We start from the raw sequence: 16,015 nt of genomic DNA on the forward strand, positions 1-16,015 counted from the left end.
TTAATGATCATTATTTTAATTACAACGACCCCCAACATTTAGTCTATTGGTAAAGAGCGTTCACCATTTCCCCAAAATCATGAGATCGATCTACAAGTCGTGCCTGTGTGGTAGCTTAGATGGTTGTGTGTATAAGTGTGTGAGTTTGAGATTCTATTGTATTAAAAAAAATCAATTTAACTACAACAATTTAGGCTTACTAATAACATTACAAAAGCATATGATTAAATCAAATCAAATTAAAATAAAGAGATTAAATTGTAATTTTAGCATAGTATAAATTATGACACACCCACGATACACACGTAAAAAATGGAATAAAGTTTTAAGTGAAATGATAGAGTAGAAAATGTAAAAGTGAAAGATTCAAAGTCCCATTATATTTTATATAAAAATACAAAAGGAAGAAATAGCCTGATAATAATATAATTTATTTTATAAAAAATACTAAAATAAATATTTTTAATGAAATTTGATACCCAATCGACTTATAATAATAACTCAATTAAGAACTTTAAATACAATATAAATATTCCATAATTTCCATGGTATACATTACTATGTAAGTAGCTAGCCAACCCACCTAAAATATAGTTTCAATAGTTTGATTGTATTGAAAAGTAAAGTAGTATTGACATTTGGACCAACTTTGAATGCATATTGTTAAAAGTTTTATTCTTGGATTTTATAGGTGGGTTGCTTGCTCATTCAAAAAAAGGGGTTGCTTTCATAATTTCCACTTCATCCATACAGTACTGTCAGTCAATTTGGGCGACAATTTATTTAGTCATACATTTAGAAAATCAAACTAATTCATTTATATATATGCAAAGCTTTGATTGATAAGGTTTAATTGCTCTAGTGGTCCTCACTCTATGATTCAAAGTTTAAAACGATTTTCTAATTTAAGTGGAATATATTTAAAACATGATGACTAATCTGTACTGACGACATAGATGTTTTGGATTTTGATGTGTCAGAACAAAAGAAAATACATTCTTAAATTTTATTGGCATTGCCTGTTTGTTAACACATAAAATCAAAATTATTTATGTAATAAATACACGTATTTATAATTTGATATACGATAACATGATTATATAAAAAAAGTATAGGAAGTAGAAAAATTTACTAGAATAAGCCGATCAAAATTCAAAATTACATATTATAATGGTTAAATGTCAATGAATATAATTACAGTATTAAAGAAAAACAAATTATAGCTGCTGACCGCAGAAAAAAATTAGTTTGACCACCGGTGATTAAATCACTGTGCCAAGTCTGTGATTAGCCTTCTCACTGCTTCCTGGAAGGTGGATTCATCCCATCCATCGCCCTACAAAATTTTCACAAATTTGAATTTAAAATAATTTCACTTAAAATACTTTAAATTCCAAATAATTTGAATCTGGAATGAACCAAATGGTTAGAGGCGAACAGTAAAGTAATGGAAGTTTGGGATTTAATTCCTTTAAAATTTTTGAAAAATTTCATTAAACCTTTCAAAATTTTTAAAAATCTTATTTTTTTAAAAAATAATTTTTCATTAAATCTTCAATTTTTTTTTTTGAGAAATCTCACTAAAACCCAAAAAACTTTTTAAAAAAATAACTAAGCTATCTCCTAACTTGATGCGGAGAGTCAGTGCTATTCAAATTTAAAATGACTTCAACTTGAAATGGTTCAAACAAATAATGAAAAGTAATTTGAACCTAATATCAAATTTAAATGAAAAAAACCTAAAAATGATTTAACTTGAAAACTCGACTATCAAACTTGAGTAAACTTGAAACCTGAGTAAATTTGAACCTAATATCAAATTTAAATGAAAAAAACCTAAAAATGATTTAACTTGAAAACTCAACTAACAAACTTGAGTAAACTTGAAACCTGAGTAAATTTGAACTCAAAGTGAATTGGACTTAAGATAACCCAAACTCAAAATGACCCGAAGTAAAAGTTGACTCGAACTTTTAATAATCAACCCAAAATAACTCGGAAGATCCAAAAACATTAATCCAACCCGAAACTAACATCCCTTCCCAACTTACAAATCTAGTCTCAAGTTGATTCGAAACCACTCTAACCCGAATATCAAACCTAAAAAATAAATTCGAACTAAAAATTAACTTAAACTCAAAATAATTTAAACTCGAATCCAAAACCAATCAGAATTTGCATACCTTGATTCTGAGTCTCAAGCTAACAAGATTAACGGAGCCAAATTCCGATACACCGGTGTTAGCTTCAATGGACATCAAGCTCACATTTCTATCGAGCTTCAAGAATTCAAGCAAATGGATTAAGATATCGACGATCGGCCGTTCACCTCTGACGGTAACTCTCAGGTCGGCGATTCTTTCTTCGGATGTTGATTCGGGTACGGGTATGACCCGAACATTAACTCTCTCGTTTGATGGATCATTAACTTCTATGGCAGCAGCTCCTCCTTTGGACGGCAAAATCTGGGCTTCTAATAACTGTTTTTGCCGATTGAGTTCCAAAATTTGAGCTTTCAATGAAACCAAGTATTCCCTCGCCGTCGTCAGCACAGATGCTTTGTCTCTCTACATCAATACCCAACAAAATTATGGTTAATTTATCATCAATCCCTGTATTTTAACAAAGTTTGAGATTTAGTCTCTATACTTGAAAAATTAAATTATCTTGTTTAAATTAGGGATAAAGTGATCTCAGAACTTTTTTGAGTTCACATTAGTCTCGAAATTTGATTTTTTTTTTTCAATTTGACCCCTAGGAATTCTATTCAAGAGTGATGATGTGCTAAATTGAGAAATAGTGTTAAGTTAGAGCTAAGAGTAAGATGGGAAAAAATTTAAAGTTAAAGAAAATAAATATGATTTTATCCCTTTAATTTAGGATTAAGATTTTTAAATAAAGAAAATAAGAAATGTAATTGAGGGAGGAATGGTGTTAAAGGGTACCTTAGTGCCTGAAGGAAGAAGGGATCGTAATGCCACGAAACTTTCATTGAGTTTTTCTCTTCTTTTCCGTTCCGACATCATATGGTGCAACTGGTTGCTAGTGGGGCCGGGGCGGCTTCGCAGTAGTTGTTCGCGCCTCGCTAAATTGAATTTTCGATAAAACAAAATGGCCCTTTTCATCATAGCTTGAGCTCGTAAACTAGCCCTCGCCGGCGTCGTCGCCGGGCCAGCGCCTAACCCAGTCGCGTAGCGCTTAAACGCGCTAGCTTTAGGGTTTAGCCGGTAGTTATTGTAAGGTAAACTTTGGTTTCGATGAAAGGGAGTCGACGAGGAGGAGGAAGAAGAAGAAGGAGAAGTTAAAACGGCGAGAATCGCTCTCGTCATCGCGGCGTTTTCGCTCTCCAACGTCGGTAGCGGAATGTTGCTCCGCGTTTGAGAAAAGGCTTGCATGGCTCGACGCGGATCGTTGATCGAGGAGGGAGTGATTGCGGCTTGTTGCAAGGAAGAGGGTGCGGGTTCATGAGTGGTCGGGACGGTGAAGATCAAAGAAGAATCCGGACTACTCGTCGATAACGATCTTAACGACGACGAAGACGAAGACGGCCTATTCTGGTTAGTTGATTGAGGAAGCTGATCTTCTGAGAAGAAACTTCTCATCTCCATCTCCATGTTAAGCTACAATTATTGACAAATTAGATATACATATACATGTATATATATAATAAACAAAAGCAATGGCGGCATTATAATATGTGGAGAGTTTATTTTTGTTTACTTGTACCATACTTGACGACCCTAACTCAATCTCTCCACTTCTGCATGCCATGAATACTGCCGTCTGTGATATTTAATTATATAACACACAAAATCAAGTACATGTTAGGATAATATTTTTTTTATACAATCCAAGCTTTAACGAGGGATGTTAATATAAATTTATTCTATTAATTTCATCATAAAAAAGTATCATTCTTAATCTATTAAATTCGAACTCAAAATTATAAAAAATTGAAATAAATCGAAATCCAAATGATAAATATAAATGGCTTGACCCAGAAACTTGAATATCATAAACTTAAAATGACATCGAAAATTTAAAACCTACTTAATTATATATTGATTCACCAAAAACCGAAACAGGTTAGATCTAACATGACCCCAATAAAAAATACTCAAATAAGTAATTTAGAATGCCCAAATTCGAAATAACTTGACTTAATTACTTGAGGGTTGTGAACCTTGAAAATGTTAAAACCTACTTAATGATACATTTGATCACCAAAAACCAGAACAAGTTAAAATGATGTGAATTTAAAATGATTTGAATAGAAAATTTTAGGGTGATTAACAAAAAAGAAAAAGTACTTTAAAATTTATACATTGATTCACCAAAAACCTAGATAAATCAGATCCAAAATGATCCCAAAGAAGGAATAGATTAATTAATTAGAATGGCACAAATTCAAAACTACTTTGGAAATCTTAACATCAAGCAGAAATAATTCAAAAAGTTTGAAACGCTCCATAATCATACATTGGTTTGAAAACAAACCTTAATCCCCGCTACCTGCAATAATAAAAACAGAGTTATATGTCTGGTTATTTTCAAGTGAAAACCAAAATTTATTACAGTTAGTTCTTTTGTAATGTAAAATTTGCATTTTATTTTTATTACCCGATAAAATTGCCTTTGTGTCTCATGGAATGCTCGGTTTTGAAGCTCCAATTCCCTTAATTCAATGTAAGGTTGATTATTCTTAAAAGCAAAACCTGGAACTAGTCCACTGTATTACAAAAAATTCCCACACAGATTAATGGCAAACTGGTCTAAAACTAGAAACCCACCCCCCCCCCCCAAAAAAAAAAAAATGTAAGAAAAATTTGCCCATACTTATCATTTTCGAGACGAAATATTAATTGCTTATATTCAAGAAACAACCCCAAAGCTTGGCTGTTCTCTTCACTACAACACCCATCCAAACCGATTAAACAGCTGTTTTTGAAAAACAAAACAAAACAAAACACCAGTTACCCAAAAATTTCAAATATTTAAAAGGATTAAAATGCAATTTTACCACTTTTAACTTTTACCCATGTATGCATGGTGTTTATATATATTTTAAAGGAAATATATAGAGAGAAAAGAGATGATGATGAAGGAGAGATAGATAGATAAATACTTGGCTTGCTGCAAGAAAGAGTAGGACCATAAGCAAATGTAAGAACAGCAAGTTGATTGCATGAGTAAATTCAGGAATTCAGCTCGTGATGCTTCATCGAGGTTGAAGATGGCGTCCATGAAAATCAAATATTATTCCAACCTTCTTTTTCTTTGGGGTTTTTTCTTAGCAGGTAGATCCTTTTACGGACCCATATACTGCTGGTTTAGGGTTCATGTCATTTGATTGTTTTTTTTTATTTTTAGAAAAATAAATGATAAGAAACTAAGATAGCTGAGCGGTACAAGAGGTTTTTTATTTTTTTGAAAAGTAGAACAAATTAAGCTTTATACATATACAAGGGGAGAACTTGGAAAAGTATTCAGGAGATTGATTGATATACTCAAAGCAAAAAAGGTTAAATTATGATTTTAGTCCTTTGGTGGAAGGTTAGTTCTTTAGATATAATTTCATCTTTCTATTGCTATTAATGTTATACCTTCGTTTATATCAGTAGTTCCGTTTAAAAAAGTTTTGTTAATCGGGTGATGTGGATTTAAAAAAAAAAAAGTTTGAAACTTGAGGTTAAAATTAGGAATTTCAGGGTTTTAAAAGAAAACTTCGTATAAGCTTATTAACGAAAATACTAAAGATTAAATTATTGTAATTTAAAGTATAGGGACTAAATCCCCAATTTGAATATACTAGAGGGACTAAAATAGAATTTAACACTAAATAAAGAGAATAGGCAGACCCCGCCCAGCCCACCAGCCAGCCAAAGTAATGGTCAAACTTCAAAGTCTTCCTTCTCCATGATTTTCTTTGAAAATAGTCAGTCAGGGAATGCAGATTCCCTTTTACCCCACTTTTTATTTTTCTTTTAAAAAAGTTTCTTTTATTTAAAGTGTTTTTGTTAAATAAAAATGTACTATAATATTGCAATTAGTTTTTAAATATATTTTTTAAATTTTAATTTTTATCAAATATTCATTTAACATGAATTTGAATCGTATTATCCTGTTCTTAATTTTAATATTGTATAAAAATACATTTACAACAATTATAACATAAAATTAAATCAATATAAAATATAGCAGATGAAAAAATTCATTTAAAACATTCACATATCTAATAATATTATATGAAAAATACTTTTATAATTGTTTTAATGACCTAAACACCATGCCCTAATTTTATAAATCCATGTTGGATTGAGTCTACCATTGTATGAACACAATCCTTTCCCATTTTAGTGTGTGTCACTAACACTAAATCTAAAAGGAAAGCAAATATTTGTTCTTTATTTATTTATTTATGTCATGTTGATATATGAAAAAATATAAAATACTTTATAATAAAATATTTTTTCCTAGTTGTTCTTAATGATTTTAATATGTTATCGATTTTTAAGACTCACGTGATTATATCTGAATCGAAGAATTATTAATACATGCTCCCATCTTCGACTTGTGTCTTACCAATTTTTTTTCATTAATAATTAGTAAGCTTATTTTAATTAATACTATTACTAATTACCTACCATATTGGAAAAGTCAAGTGAAGACGAAGAAATGGAAATGTTTTTGAACGGTTAAGACTTTTGGCTAATTCTCTTTTAACTTAACGACCGCATATGATTTGTATTTCTACATCCCCAACACCGCACACATATAGAAATAGGATTTAATGTACCCTCGGAGAATAGTCATGATTAGTGAATAATAATATAAAATTTCGTTATTAAATTAAATAAAAATAGAGAATTTGTGAATAAATATTAATAATTTTATTTAATTATAATTAAATATTAATTGTAATTATTCTAAAAAATATATTAATAATTATCAAATTTAGGATATTGTGTTTAAGGGTTTAGGGTTTAGAGTCTAAAATTTATAATGGAATTATTATTTAATTATGTTTAGATAAATTTATTAGTATTTATTTATAAACCCTTCATTATTTTTTGTGTTATTTAATGATGATGTGTCACATTACTGTTTACTATGGTGCATGAAACTTGTGCACCAACAGTACATCAAATATTCTTCCATATATATATATTTGATATTGGACGATAAGTGCAAACAAACAAAACATATTTCGAAGTTAAGTGTGAGAAGGATTACCTTATATTATTTGGGATGTTACAGTACTTGTGTCTCGTACTAATAGAGACAAATGAGGTCATAAATCTAACTACTTAAAAGAGGAAAAAACAAGGCTAAATGTTGGAATCTAACCTTTTAGAGGATGTTCTCGTAAGGGTTTTGTTGTAGGCCAATTTTGGCCCAAATACAACCAAATACCCACCCCAAAAACAACAGGCCCAACTTCCACATCAAATGACCCAAATAATAAAAAAACCTAAAGCCCACCTAGCCCAACAAACTAAACATTTTCAGCAGCAAAAAAAAAAAAAACCCTAGCCACCAAGTTTTCACCCCACCCCTCACCCTTGGCCATCACGCACCCACCCACGCGCTCCTCACCTCCTCGTGAGCCACCCACATCGACACACCTGCAATGAGAGACAAAACAACAAAGAAGAGAAAGCATGCGAGGGATGGAGGAAGAAATAAAAAAAGAACGAAAACAAAAAAATAAAAGAGGAATGTTTTGTACATCGGCCTTAAAAAGCCAAAATCTATCATTTGTAACGGGGGGGGGGAGATTTTAGAAAGATTGAAAAAGAGACGAACACAAAAATCCCTCCGAACTTCGAATACAAAGAAAAAATCAATAAAAAGGTTTGCATTTTTTTCTCTCTTCTTTCGAATTTTTTTTTCCTTGTTTTTTTTCTTCTTTCTATATACATATACATATATATTATTAAAAAAAACAAAAATTACCTTTTGAACTTCCGGCCACCATGTGCGGTGGCCGGCGACGGTGGCGGCGTGACCAACGGCGGTGGCCCAGTGACCGGGATTCCACCGGAGAAGAAAAGGCTTGAGAGGATTTTAAGGGAGGGGAAGAGAACATGGAAGCTTTTTTGTTTTTTTTTATATTGGGGGTTGAAAATGAAACAAAAAAAAATCTTTGTTCTTAAATAATGGAGTTAAACGGCACTATTTCATTTGGTGGGTGGAGTTTGTGCACTTTCCCTAAAAGGGAAATTTATGTGTTTAGTCCTCCTCCCTCGCAACCTCATTCAATTAACCCCCATTTTCTATCTTCTTTTGTTTTTTTAAATTTGGCCCCTCAGATCTTGTTTGGTTTTTGTTTTGATCCCTAATTAACTATCCAATATTTATACTTTTATATCCTGAATTGTCATTTGTTTTTAACCATGTCCTAAATCTATTTAATTCATTTATTAACCTTATTTAAATGTTTCATTTATATGTTATTTCAAATATTTTATATATTGTTTATTTACATCATTATTGTAAATATTTTATATGTATATATTTTTTGTACATTTCCTAATATTTTCTTTTATTGTAGATATTCTTATTCTTATTTTTATTATTATTATTATTATTATTATTATTATATATGCATATATATGAAGTATCTTTTATGTACATATTATTTTATATTATCATTACCAAGTATATCACTTTCTTCTTATTATTAGTACATGATTTGTTTTATTTTCTTTTTGGAAATATTATTATTATTGTTATTCTAGTTTCTTGTATTCCGGTACATATTTTTTATACCATCCTATGTATATATTTTTAAATACTATATTGTGTATATATATATATTCTTAATATCATATTGTGTATATATCATTATTACATTTATTTTATTCCTACTATGTTTGTTATTAACAACAAGACATATATTTTATTATATTTGTGTACATATTTTATATATAGTATTATTTTAGTATATCATTATAATTATTATACCCATTATTTTCACTATTATCACTTATTATTTTATATTACTATGTATATATTCTTCATATACGTCATGTGCACACATCTTTCATATGTATATAGGTATATATTATGTATATATTTTAACATTATTAGTTATATTTTTACTATCAAACATTATGTATAGTTTACATACATACTCTTAATATCATGTATCTACATTCATTATTTCCATTTCATATTTAATTCTAGTATCATATATGTCTTTATTGTTTATAATATTATTGTCACATTTATATTCGCTTCAATGTACCTCTAGATTTGTCTTTTATTTATTTGTATTTATTAATTTGCTTTACATTGTTTGAACATACTTACTCGTGTTTTTATTTCCATAAGCAAGGCAACGTGCGATTTAAACACTATGTCATCGATTTCATCGCTATGTTGGGTGAATATCAATCGACTCGTATTAAAACGGTATATCCTTCTCAAAAAAAAGGAAGCTTGAAATTTCTCGTGTTTTACTCGGTCACGATTCAATGTTACTTTGAACTCGCAATTTTGAAAATTAAGACAACACTTGTTTATAAGATACCAATTTTGGGCGTCGCGAGGTGCTGATACATTCCTCGCAGAATCGACTCGAACCCTAAATTTTCTCTGGATTTTAACGTAGACCTAAACTCACCTTTTTATTTGTTTTAATAAGAGATCTAATAGGTGTCCGATCACACCTAGGAAAAAGGATCGGTGGCGACTCCCTGTTTATTTCAAAAAAATTAAACATCAGATTTCAAACTTTTTTAATAAATCGCCACAATTAGCGACCAAGCTAAGCTAAAATTTTTACGTCGCTATAGCTGGCGACTCCACTGGGGACCGCCTTTTTGAGAGTCGTGTCTGGAATTAAACACATTTTGTCAAAATTTTTAAATTTCCTTATTCAAAGTAAATATTTGGTCGTGATTCGAAAATCTCATTTTCAAAATTCATGCATTTGTATCATACTGTAAATATTTCTTCTAACTTGCTTATTTGGTTGTTTTTCAGTTTTCAATTTTTATGGTTTTAATTTTGGTTTAGTTTCTTTAAGTAAAACGTAAAGGTTTACGAGTTTTTCCCCACACACCGTGCACTTGCATTTTCGCATAACATGAGCTCTCTACTCGGGCTCCGTCCATTTAAGTGAAAGTAAACGCTACGCATTCGTGAGTTAACTCGTCCCTCCGCACAGGCTAATGAATACTTTCGGGTTACATATGACTTATGCTTTCGTGAGTTAACTTGTCCCTCCGCATAGGCATAAGTAAATGTAATCCCTCGAATTGAACTCGTGAGCCTATGATGGGCAATGATTGAGGCTATATACTAATCTTAGTAGATGACAGTATGGACAATTCGAGTACCTATCTAGAGCCAAAACCGCATATAGTGAACTGTACGAGCCACCTAACTAGAGCCATGCGTAACCTTTGTCCGTTTACTAGTCACCGAAATAAGTACGGGGCCTTCTGTTTCTTTTACATTTACGCTTTCTATGCAAGGGAATCAAGCCCATTGGACCAAGTAGCTTAATTTGTTAGATTTTCCACAGTTTTTCTCTATTCATATGTGTTGTGCTAACCAAGGTTGTTTGTCTATATTTCTATTTTTCATCATGCATTAAGGCATCTTGTTAGGAAGGTGTTGATTAGAGATTGGTTGCCAAAAATGGGTTTTTGATGGAGGAGTCAATTAAATGAATGACCGAAATGTTGTGTAATAGGCTCTTTTGGTTAAGGAAATGCCTAAATAGGGGCTATCTTGAAATTAACACCAAATTTTTGCATATTCATGACTGACATTCATCTGCCATTTATTCATTCATCCATTCATTGCATGTACATGTCCCTTAATCATTCACTGAGGCTGAAATCGTATGATCTACAATTGTAACGATACGAGTCTGGAATCATGCATTCATATAAGACGCGGATAAGAGCTAGAACTATGGAGGCCGAATTCAATGAGAGAATTGAAAGAATGGAAAAGGCCCAAAGGGAATTGCAAGAACAGTTGGCTAAATCACAGTAGGAAATGAGAGATCTGATGGTAAGGTCTCGAGAGGAATCACTCAAGCAAAGGGATCAAATGGCCAAAATGATGGATATGATGTCAGCTTTAGTTAAAGGGAAGGGACTTATGCAGAGTCCTGACGTTATGGAACCTCAGTCAAGAGTTAATCATGATCAGGATCCATTTTATCCCTCAAGATTCACCCCGCCTCACGTTCATGTAACGCAAAGAGAATGTCCTCAAAAGGAGCCTGTAGGCTTGGAGCAACGACCTATACCACCTACTCATTTAGGGCAAGGTATATCTGTATCAAACCCCGGAGGTAATCCCATTGATCCCAATATTCCAGATCGGGATGACCCAGTAGAGATAGCCAAGTTGAAATTAGACGATCATGATATTTGGAGCAAGTATAGGAGTTTTGAAGAAAGGCTCAAAGCAATCGAAGGCACTGAATTCTTCTCTGCATTAAGTGCCAAGGAGCTCAGTCTGGTGCCTGATCTGGTTCTGCCTCCGAAGTTTAAAACACCAGATTTTGAAAAATACGACGGAACGAGATGTCCGAGAATGCATCTTGTCATGTTTTGCCAAAAAATGACTAGTCACGTGAATAAAGAGAAGTTGCTAATACACTGTTTCCAAGACAGCTTGGTCGGATCGGTTCTTCGATGGTATAATCAACTTAGTAGAGAAAGGATCCGATCATGGAAAGACTTAGCATCAGCATTTTGTGAACAGTACAAGTATGTGTCTGACATGGTGCCTGATCGAATGACTCTACAAAGGATGAAAAAGAAACCAGCAGAAACCTTTAGGCAATATGCTCAAAGGTGGAGAGATATCTCGGCTCAAGTGGAACCACCATTGACTAAGACTGAGATAACAGTCCTTTTCATCAATACTCTGAGAGCACCATTCTATGACAAGTTGGTAGGAAGTGCTACGAAAGACTTTGCGAACATTGTGATATCCGGGGAACTTATAGAGAATGCCATCAAAAATGGAAGGATGGAATGCCCTGAGAGCCCAAAAGGGCAGCACCCATGAAGAAAAAGGGGCAAGAAACCCATGTGGTGGGAATAGGAAGCCACTATGCTTCTAATTCGTACCCAACTCAACCATCACCCACCTCCAAATTTCACATACTTGGGAGTGTTTTGAACAATGGGACAGTGGAAGAGATCCGTGTACTTTTAAAGCTAATCTAGAGTAATATTCGAAACATACTTATCGCCTTAAGACCTAGAGGTGATAAGTCTTCTTTTGGGAAATAGGTTCCGGTCCAAGATTTTTATTTCAATGAAATGCATCTTTTTGAGTAAATTTTATTCTATTTATAGATTCTTTTATTATTTGGATTTTTATTCTTTTATTTTACATTCATAATCATCCTATACAAATAATCATCCTTAGAATCATTTATTCTCTGGAATTTGCCTTCGCACCCACAGTAGGTTCCCAAATATCAATGTCAGGAGCGACGCTGTTACTAACTCCCTTTGGAGCAAGATATGTGTCTAGAAGGATCTCTGGACTTCAAAGATGACAGAGATTGTGTCTATCTTACGATCGTGAAGATGACAGAATGAGACAAAAGACAGACTCCAACTTACAAAGGGTCAGCTGACATTGTGAGCTTAGGAAAGAGATGAAGATCGAAACCTAGCCCACCGCAGAAATAAGGCAAGACTATTGAGTTATTTTCAAGAATTCAAGGATGTTTTAGCACAATCATATTAAGACGCACTTAGGAACATCTTGAAAGAGGTCTATAAGGGTGTCTAAGGAATACATGACAGTGGTTCTGCAATAGCCAGGCTCATCAATGAGGATCGGATATTGTTGGTCCACCATGGGAAGGGAATAACATCAGTTATGACGTCAAGACTCACGTGTTTCTTTCATCTCTTCACAAACTTTTCAATACGTGGGCATAGATGTTCTGGGGATGATCTCATCAAAAGCTTCCAGTCGACATCATCGTCGTGGCCGTCAATTGCTTCACTAAGAAGATGAATGTAGCTTCATATGCCAATATTATAATGTTGATAGTCATGAAAAGAAAAAGAAAAAGAAAACAAAAAATGAAAAGAAAAAAATAACAAGAAAAAAAGAAATCAAAAGCCAGAAAGAATCATGTTTTAATGTGTAACTGTACAATGTCATATCACAATGCAACAAAGGCTGCCAAAAGAAAGATACAAAAATCAAGAAAAGTTATAGAAGGTGACCGAGACTTGTAAATATTGACATAAGAAGCTACCTTTTACTCTTTGTGCTTATTAAAGTTGACCAGGACCTTCACTGGGGAATTAAAGGTGGTTCTGTCCATGGAAATTAAGAATCTTTTTCTCCAAGCTTTGATTGAATCAAGAATTGGATGAAGTAAAATGTCTTTATTAAACTTGACTGCAGAAAAGGGTTTGAAGGTCAAACGCGTATGATGCTGAGTTATGGTAGAAATGGTTCACCCAAAGGAATTTCATAGTTGGAACTTGGTATTGTAGAAGATCCTTTCTATACGAAAGGATTTCAAAGGGAAATGGATGCCTAAGAACTTTATGAGGTAAAGGAGGCTTCCCCTGAAAGAACACTGATCCAATCCTAAATTCAGATTCAGTCCAGAAATACTTGAAAAGGAGTGGCTAAGGTGAAAACCCGCAAAAGGCGCCTTGTGACCTTCATTCATTCAAAAGCAAAAAAAAAGAAAAAAAAAAGAAAAAAAAAAGAAGAAAATGGAGAGGTCAAGGTGAAAACCCGCAAAGGGCACCTTGAGACCAAAGGGGTTTTGAGTTGAAAACCTGAAAAAGGCAGCTCAAATTTTGTTCAAAGGTGGGGCATATGGTAGTCTTGCTATACTTGAACTAACAGTGAAGAAGTATGCTACGTCTTGGGGCATCGACAAAGTACTCTGAATCCCTTAAACACATGTTGAACTCAAAATGGTCTCAAAGGAGTTTGTACAGAGAAGCTCAGGCTGCGATATTTGGGGCACTTAGCTTTCCATTTTACCCATTTCTGAATTTATCTTTGATTATCTTATTCTTTTCAAAATGGACTTCCAAAAAAAAAAAACTTGCATTTACTCTCATTGTTCAACTTTTTTGTTTCGAGCTATGCTCTTAATCAATTTTCTTCTTGTCCATCAGTTCGATCCTTTTCAAGCATTTCGCATTGAAATAATTATTAATGGACTAATCATACTTTTGTAAAAGGATTTTCGCGTATTACTCTGAAAGCTTCTAAATAGTACAGGAACCTGAAACCAGTCGGTTGGTTAAAAGCTCACCAAGTGTAAGGGTTAGAGATATTTGGAGCTCAAATTGAGTTTATCTCCTCGGATTTTCTATCAAAAAAGTTAGTCGATGGAACAAGTTACAGATCATACACCCTTGAGTTATAGTAGGATACAGATCCTATAGCCAGGAATTGCAGTGGAATGGTTTAAGGATAGTGCCAACCTTGTATCCCCAAATTACAGTGGAATGGACCCTGAAGTTACGGTGGGGCAAGCTGGTTGAGCAAAACGCGATTATTTTTTCAGATTTTGGGTCAAAATACCAACCGAGCATTAGGGCAGCGTACTACGTCAGTAATAGAGCCCTGATGGGCAATGAGTGATGACGCCTTTAAAAAAAAAAAGAAGAAGATCGAGATGAAAACCTGAAAAGGGCGTCTTGATAAGCAAAAATTAGGATGAAAACCTGAAAGAGCATCCTAATAAAGCAGGTTTGGGCCCAATGAGTAAAAAGATTCAAGAAGCGAGTCAAATAGCAAGACTACAGCATTTGAAGCATTTTCAGCAGCTCAAAAATTTCTACGCAAGAAGACATACTCAAAAAGATTCTTGATTAAGAAACGTGGAAGAATTCATGCTCCAAACAAAACAAATGTTGAGTATTACCCGGATGAGAATTTGATAAGTACAAGAGCCTCAAAGCAAGGACAAAGCTCAACCAGGGGCAAAAGAGTGATATCTGAGAAACACAGATTATTCGTGAAGCTTGAGGACGGGTGCGGGTACTGAAGAGAAAGTCAAGAGTCGAAGCAATGAACACAGGTCATCAAAAATCATGACGGAAAGGGACATACGACAAACATGCCTAAGGCGCATAGCATAATCATGTAGGCATAAAGGCATTTAAGACAAACATGTGCATATCATGATAACATCATGCGTGACATATACAGGTACTCGAGTAGAACAAGAAGATGTGATGATAGTTGTATTGAATTAAAGGAAAAGACACCTAGTTCCACCAGACGACAGGTTTTGGTATGTTGATGTTTTATTTCTGTTTTCAAAAATCAACTCATATTGCGAGAGGTGAGTTGAGCCTCAGGGCATGCTGAGGTAATTTCAATTTCTATTTGTCAAAACTCAACTCATATTGCGAGAAATGAGTCGAGCCTCAAGACACGTTGAGGTATTTTCAATTTATACTTTTCAAAAAAATCAACTCATATTGCGAGAGGTGAGTTGAGCCTCGGGTCACACGCTGAGGTGTTTTTCAATTTTTGTGTTTAAAAAAATCAACTCATATTGCGAGAGGTGAGTTGAGCCTCGGGTCATATTCTGAGGTGTTTTCTATTTCTGTTCTTCAATTTCTGTGTTTCAAAAAAATCAACTCATATTGCGAGAGGTGAGTTGAGCCTTGGCTCACACGTTGAGGTATTTTCAAATTCTATTTTTCAAATTTTGTTTTTTCAGAAAAAGTCAACTCATATTGCGAGAGGTGAGTTGAGCCTCAGGACATGCTGAGGTAGTTTTAATTTCTGTTCTTCAAAAAAATCAACTCATATTGCGAGAGGTGAGTTGAGCCTCAGGACATGCTGAGGTAATTTCAATTTCTGTTTTCTTCAATTTATGTTTTTCAAAAATCAACTCATATTGCGAGAGGTGAGTTGAGCCTCAGGACACGCTGAGGTAATTTCAATTTCTATTCATAAAAAAAAAAATCAACTCATATTGTGAGAGGTGAGTTGAGCCTCAGCTCACGTGCTGAGGTATTTTCAATTT

General features: G+C 33.5%; 1 protein-coding gene across 1 annotated transcript; it reads right to left on the bottom strand.

Moving 5' to 3' along the window:
* Window positions 1–1,096: 1,096 nt before the first annotated feature.
* On the bottom strand, window positions 1,097–5,244 carry LOC108472611 (putative transcription factor bHLH041). Its single transcript, XM_053031049.1, has 8 exons — window positions 5,126–5,244; window positions 4,837–4,938; window positions 4,621–4,729; window positions 4,498–4,512; window positions 3,721–3,783; window positions 2,946–3,620; window positions 2,184–2,567; window positions 1,097–1,336 (listed from the first exon to the last, which is right to left on the bottom strand). The coding sequence occupies exons 1-8, from the start codon at window positions 5,242–5,244 to the stop codon at window positions 1,268–1,270; spliced, it is 1,536 nt and encodes a 511-aa protein (XP_052887009.1). The 3' UTR covers window positions 1,097–1,267.
* Between the last annotated feature and the right edge of the window lie 10,771 nt (window positions 5,245–16,015).

This window comes from Gossypium arboreum, chromosome 7 (genome assembly GCF_025698485.1).
Source record: "Gossypium arboreum isolate Shixiya-1 chromosome 7, ASM2569848v2, whole genome shotgun sequence".
NCBI classification, from domain to species: domain Eukaryota; kingdom Viridiplantae; phylum Streptophyta; class Magnoliopsida; order Malvales; family Malvaceae; genus Gossypium; species Gossypium arboreum.

Excerpts from the sequence above, each read along its gene's own strand:
- LOC108472611 (XM_053031049.1), bottom strand. The coding sequence starts at position 5,244 with ATGGACGCCATCTTCAACCTCGATGAAGCATCACGAGCTGAATTCCTG. Across the intron at positions 4,730-4,836 it reads TTTCGTCTCGAAAATGATAA|TGGACTAGTTCCAGGTTTTG; the intron begins GTATGGGCAAAT and ends TTTGTAATACAG. Across the intron at positions 3,621-3,720 it reads GGTCGTCAAGTATGGTACAA|CTTAACATGGAGATGGAGAT; the intron begins GTAAACAAAAAT and ends CAATAATTGTAG.